At 36.7% G+C, this 6,659-nt stretch overlaps 1 protein-coding gene across 1 annotated transcript in view; it reads left to right on the forward strand.

Moving 5' to 3' along the window:
- Positions 1–6,407, forward strand: part of ZNF280D (zinc finger protein 280D) — a 42,058-nt gene extending 35,651 nt beyond the window's left edge. The window contains exon 17 of the mRNA XM_017827450.1: positions 4,555–6,407. Coding sequence (XP_017682939.1) covers positions 4,555–5,191 — 637 coding nt within the window. The 3' untranslated portion in view covers positions 5,192–6,407. The remainder of the gene's footprint in view (positions 1–4,554) is intronic.
- The last annotated feature ends 252 nt before the right edge of the window (positions 6,408–6,659 follow it).

Below are 6,659 nucleotides of genomic sequence, written 5' to 3' on the forward strand. Positions count from 1 at the left end.
TGTCTGTACTTGAACTGCATTTTAGAGTCTAGTTTTTGTCACTGACTCCAGATGTCTTTCATTAGTCCTGGGTGACTCCTCATCTGTCAAATAGTTTCAGATCGATCTGAATTTAGACTTCAAGGTGTCTAAATTAATGTTCTTACTTACCTTTTATTCTGAGTCTCTAGTTTTATGGCTAATCCATTCAACTGAGTATCTCAATCAAGCTGAAATTTTGTGCTCAGCTGCTACATTTTGACATTTTTTTTAAGGGATTGGCAATTAAAGGGCCTTTTTTCATAGTTCTTAACTAGAAGTTTATTTTTATATAGAATAAAGAATCTTTGGAGAGTTCTAGAGTGGTTTCAGAATTGCTCAAAATTTTTGGACCAACAAGTTATACTTACTGGAGATGGTCAAAATCTTTGCTTTATTTTTATAATGTTCCTTCTGAGAGCACTGTAGCTTCACAGATGTAATAAAGTACATTGCCTTTGTTGATGTTTGAGAACTATGGGATTTAAGCTTTCTTGTATCATAGAAGTGTTGGGAACATCACAAGGTGATGAACATGAATGGTTTAGTGTCCATTCATGCAACTTCTGCCAACTACAAATTAGAAGGAACTGCTTTCTAAAACCTCTGAACAGAATGAAGGTTGAGGATATACACTGGGAATCCGAGGTTTTGCCCTTGGATATACAATATCTGGTCTATTTATGTCCAAATTGTTCTGCTCTTTGAAGAGCGACTGTTTTTTGACAAAGTGCTGTTTCCAGCATGTTTAGGTTCTTGCATAGAAATCATTAAAGCAGTGAAGCTAAGCTAAATATTTGGTGTTGCATCATCTTTTACTGATGATGCTACTCATGATTAAACACTTCAGAGTATTTAAAGTCCCTGACTCAAAAGATGTGTTCTCATTCGATTTACCCTGGTAATTTCTTACTGTTGTTACAGTGCTGTCGTAGAAATGTTATTTTAAAACAATCCTTTTTTTGGTAGCTATTTTTCCCATCTATTGTTGCAAATTAAGATATAATAATTAAAGTAGTTATAAATGATTGTTTATGCTACATTTCAAGATTTTGATTAGCTGCTAGAACGTTAGTGTAAGAAGGTGCTCATGGTGTGCTGAAACTATGTGCTAAAATTCTTTAAAAGGTCTGGGTTTAGCACTGCTTTCTTGGATTTAGGAAAATAGGTCCAGTTGATATAGTATACAGTTTTCATAAAAGTTAAGTGGTAAAGCTGTTTTTTATGTCAAGTATTTTGTACCCTGTAGACAACCATTAAGACTCGCTGAGGTGGTGAATAATTTAATTTATGATTAATAACATTATTTAAGTATAACAAAGGAAGCACCATACTTCAGCAGATAAAATTTGCCTTTAATGCAGCATCAACAAAGAAGATACAGGCATAAGCAATTTTGAGGGGTTTGTTTAGTTTTTTTTTTATAAGAAACCTTTGAAAGGTTAGATTTTATTAGAACTGATGACTTAACAAGGTTTTGTAGGAGACATACTTGCTATCGCTGCGATAACATTTTTTTAGAGAAACAGAGAAAATCAATTTTAGTGATGTTGCGATAAGCTGCTTAATTAACATGGGTTTACAAGTCAATAAATTTAAATAATTTATAGCTCACCTAGTGTAGGTACTGTGCCTGTAAAGGTATTTTGTGGGAAGTGTCTCCTCCAAATAATATTGGAGGTCAGGTGGGATGTTTTACAGCTGTCCCAAAGTAAACTGCAGCTGTGTTCTGGGTGTTTGGGTTTTGGCAGACAAATAGAAGAAAACTGAGCTTGTATTGTGGAATTCTTCTGTCTGGTACCTTTATGCACCTCATTTAGCATTTCAGATCTTAAATGCTTCAGTCATGGTTTTAAAGGCTTTTATGGTGAGCAGATCATTCCTCAGGTAGAATTGCAGTGAGCATTGGAATACAAGTAATGCTCACCATCTTAAAACTGTTGCTTACTGGTTTTTTTGAGGCAAGATAACTGGAATAGGTTACAAGTTTATCTTATAATTTCTGTATACCCACTAAAAATTTTTAAAATTCTCAAACAAAGTACATTTAAGCTCAGAATGAGTATCAACTTCAGAAATTGGGTTCAGATTACCAGATTGCTTTCTAACTGTAAGTCTCTTCATCCTTATCTCTATTTCAACCATAGAGTATTTTAAAACATTGCATCTTAATTCATTATCCACTAGGTTAAAGGCCAAAACCTGCATTAGACAGAAAGAAGCTAAGTTGGAGGTAATGTCTTATCTTTTCTCCACACACAGTCTGACAAAGTCTGAGCTTTGTAACTAGTGGGAAGATGCAGGACAGTTCTTTTTTAACTGTGCCTGTACTACTGGGTCATGGTGTTCAGAGGATGTGCCCAAGGTAGTTATGTTGATATTGGCCAGTAATTAGTGCTCCAGGAGCAGATCCTGTAGCTCAGCTGAAAGCTGAAAATGGTGCATCTTCACTGTAAAGCGGTTCAGAGGTGTTATTTTAGAGCAGAGTGGTGTTCCCTGGACAGAAAGCTCACGCTGTGCTCGTGTTCAGAGCTGTGTGGAGTTGTCCCGTGTTGATTTGGACTCTTGAGGGCTCAACTCCATTAGGAGCTGGAGCACTTGTGGATCGGAGCTTCCAGTTCATTTTCCTTAAAAAGTGGTGTAATTTGCATGCCCTGGTACTGGTTTGTAGATCAGACTAGTTATGTGGGAACAACTGAGGAATGTGTCTCAAAACCGTGGTGTTGTTTCACACCGAACTGTTAATGTAAATATAGGATGTAAATGCAGCTGTAATACAGGTTTTGTTACTTGGAGAAATACTTTCCACAACCTGAGGGAAGGGGTGTTTGCACACACTTTGCAACTACTCTGTATGAAGGTGTGTGTCACTTGTTTGTAGTGACACTTCTTTCTTGCTGTAGAATTTTCCTCTGAATTATTTTTGAAATCCTAAGATAAAATGGCAGTGTAAAATAATAGGACACTCTAAATAAAGTGCAGCCAAAAAACTTGAGCTAGTAGGATTTTAAAACAACAAATGATCAGAACCTCACTTTCCTCAGCTTCACTTGGCACCTAAATCTTGCATTTTCTGTACAATTCTAACCATTCACTGACATCCCCCTTTCTGTATAATACAGTTGTTCAAATTCTCGCATTTTCCAGTGTTTTTGATGTCTGAATTTTTAGGTTTCTTACACTGTAACAATGGCTATTTGCCACATAGGGTAGTAAGAATACTTCTCATTCCTAATACTGGATAGAAGGCTTTTCTTTTTCAGCTACTGATGTACTAAGAGAATGAATTCTTGAAATACTTATGATTTTTCTTTTTATTGTGGCATTTTAGTGCATCACACTCACTAGGCTTTGCTTATTCATCTGCAGTTCTCAGCAGAGGTGAATTATTTCTCTGGAGAATTGTTCTTTCTAAAGGAACTGACTGTTGTGCTCAGCAATCACTGTTGTTTGTGGGTAATTGTGATGTGTTTGTGCAAAAGTTTGTTTTATTTTTGTACTCCTTCATTAGTATAAGTGACTCACAGGAAGGTATCTTCTGCACAAGATATTTTTCTTTTTTCCTTCCCCACCACTTCTTGGATGAAGCTGGGATTTTTGGTTATAGAAGGTGAGGAAGATGGTGATCAATTTGTTTTATATGCTAAGGGCAGATTTGTGCTTGGAGGGCTTTCTTGGTGTGAATCTTGTGTGTGTGTGTGTGTGTACACATATATGTGATCCATCTGGGTTTCCAGTGTGGAACACTGCTCTTTGTGTGATAATGAGGCATTAGCCATCCCTTTATTTAAAACTTTTTTTTTCTTTGCATATCTGTGTTCAAACCTTCCCACATAAAGCACAACACTGCCCATTTGCTCTGCAAACTGTATGTCGCCCTTCAAGCTGCTTGTTGAAAAATAGTAGCTAAAGGTGATGTGTGTATACACTCTTCCTGAAGGATTTGACTGGATTTTCATGTGAAAACAATTCTCAATTTTTAACTAGTATTTATAGGGCTCTGTATGGCTGAGGTCTTTCTCTGGAATAGCTGAGGTCATTAGGAACAGTTATGGCATGACCAGATATGTCAGTCACAGCTCATGGGGGCTTCTGAGTGTTGGCTTTTGAGGTGGAACTTAGTCTTGAGTTTTCCCTCAAATAATACCTTTTCCCCCCTTTTTTTCTAGAAATCTGAGAGAGAAGAACTTAGATAAATTGTTTGTGTATTTGAGAATGTCATATACTCTTTAGCTGGTCCACTAAATGGAAAAAAAAACCCTAACATTTCTGTTTGACTGAAGTAGCAAATATAGGTTGTAATTTGGTAAAGAGGTTGGCCTATCGTTCATTTAGATTTTGAGTGAAAAATCAGTGTAACAGAATGAAAATATTCTGATGACTACCTCAGTGAGCAGTAAGATTTCACCACTGAAGGATATCTCAACAGCCAAATAGGAAATCTTCAACACCACTCTTTTATCACTTTGCAGGGTACAACCATGTATTATTTTGTTTGTTATAAAAGTAACTTGTTTGATTTGTTTTTTTTTTCAGCAAACAAGAGCACGACTCTTCAGATGAAACAAAAAACTGCAGTAGAAATCCAACTACAAAAGTTGCATCTGCTGAACAGAACGAAGAAGACTCATCACTGTCAAATACAGAAGATGTTCCTAGTTTTGAACTCCCTGGCAACAGCTCAAAGAAGTCTTTGCATGAGAAAAGAGCCTGTTGTGGTTCAGATGATAATAACAAACAGTTAGATGAGAAACAAAAAGGTATTCATGATGAAAGTGAGTTGAAAAGGTGCCAAAGTTCAGGTGATGGTCTCTTGGATGAGCAGACTAAAGTCCGGAGCTTGGATGAAACTACACTGTCAGCGATGAACGTGAGGGACTTAAAGCTGACCTTGGGTGAGGATGTGAGTTTTGAGCAGTTCTTCAGGAAGAGAGATGAACCTGAGTCTGTTAGTTCTGACATTAGTGAACAAGGCAGTATTCATTTGGAGCCTTTGACTCCATCAGAAGTACTAGAGCATGAAGCTACTGAGATCCTTCAGAAAGGTAATGTCACACCTTCATCAAAGACAGCCGGACAGCTCACGGAACAAACAGATGAGGTTTCGAAGGAAAGCAATCCCAACAGAATGGAGACAGCTGTAAACCAGACAGAGGAAAATGAAGCAAGCTGAAATTGTGTCAATTTGATTGTTATGAACAGTGGTAGGAACACCATGGACCATTCCTGATGAGTGTGCTTATGGATGCTAAATATTAAAAAAAGGGCGGGGGGGGAGAGGGAGGAGAGAAAGAGACACCAAAGGGAAGTTCTGCATATGGAGATAGCATGTATGTGTATGTGTGATTAACTGAACTTACAGAAGGTAGCAAGTTCAAATATACCTTCCTGTCTCTTGGATGTGATATATTATTAGATTGATATTTGAAAAGAGGTATAAATTCTAATTTTTTTATAGTTAACTAGCCCAGGATAAGGTGATTTGTTCGCCCAGAAAGTATTTTTTTAAATTCTTCAGTGTGAATATCATTGAACAGTAGAATTGAGTATGGACTTACTTCTGATGCTGAAGTGGAGCGCACTTGTCATCAGGGCTATTGGTCTGCTGATAATTTGGGTAAACATAAACCTTGGGACTCGGTGTCACATTCCTGTCTGTAAAAGCATGTAAACAGAATTATATGAATCTGTGCACCTCTGTACAGGTATAATCCTGCCAGGCTGTAAGCTTACCTTAATAAACTTTCAGTGAAAGTGGAATTATTACAATAAAACTATATATTTGTGGGGTTTTCACTGTGCAGGCTGTGCAGAAATACCGAACATAGTTGTATAAAGTAGAACATAATGTTGAAAGTACTGTAGCTGTTAGGCTTTTACCATTGGTTTTCTGATTCTTAGCCATAGACACGTAGGAATGGTCTGTAAGTCACACCAAAGTATGGTTTTAATGTAAAAATGGTATTAAGCAAAAATAAGGAAACCCCCAAACTGGAGACACCACTTGGTGTGTGTTCTGCCATTTTACAGCTGCTACTGGCTAACTTACAAATAGAACACAAGGTCAAATTGTACAGTTCAATTTCAGGACTTTTTGTAGTCTTAAGTTATGTACAGAAAGATGGCTGCTGGTTTTGGGTTTTGGGGATTTTTTTGTTTTGTTTTTTTCCTTTGGTTTTGGATATTTTTTTTTTGTCTTCTAGTTAACAGCAGATATAGGAATGCATATGATTAACGGTAGCTTGCTCTTAGGATTTCATTGCTCCATTGGAAGCATTCAGAATGTGCTTTTGACTTACAGTTTTGTTTCTATGGATGCTAAATGTTTTGAACAGCTGTTAAAGCACTGCTGTAAATTATTACTTTTTAAGTAAATATTTGCAACAAAATTTTGTCTTTGTGCATAATTTATGCTCATCTTGAAACTTTGGCCGGAGCCTTCTCCCATTTTTAAAAAAAGATTTAGTGACAGTTCCAAAAAATATGTAACTTCAATATTGTGAATTTGAGACACATGTTTGGTTGGGGTTTTTTGTTGGTTTTTGTTTTGTTTATATAGAATTAAATGAGCAAGTGCCTTTGCATAAACATATTTTTGTACCTGTGTATTGTGGTATGATGTGTTAACCTTTCCAGACTAC

The sequence above is a fragment of the Lepidothrix coronata genome, unplaced genomic scaffold, assembly GCF_001604755.1.
Source record: "Lepidothrix coronata isolate B3197 unplaced genomic scaffold, Lepidothrix_coronata-1.0 Scaffold140, whole genome shotgun sequence".
NCBI lineage: Eukaryota > Metazoa > Chordata > Aves > Passeriformes > Pipridae > Lepidothrix > Lepidothrix coronata.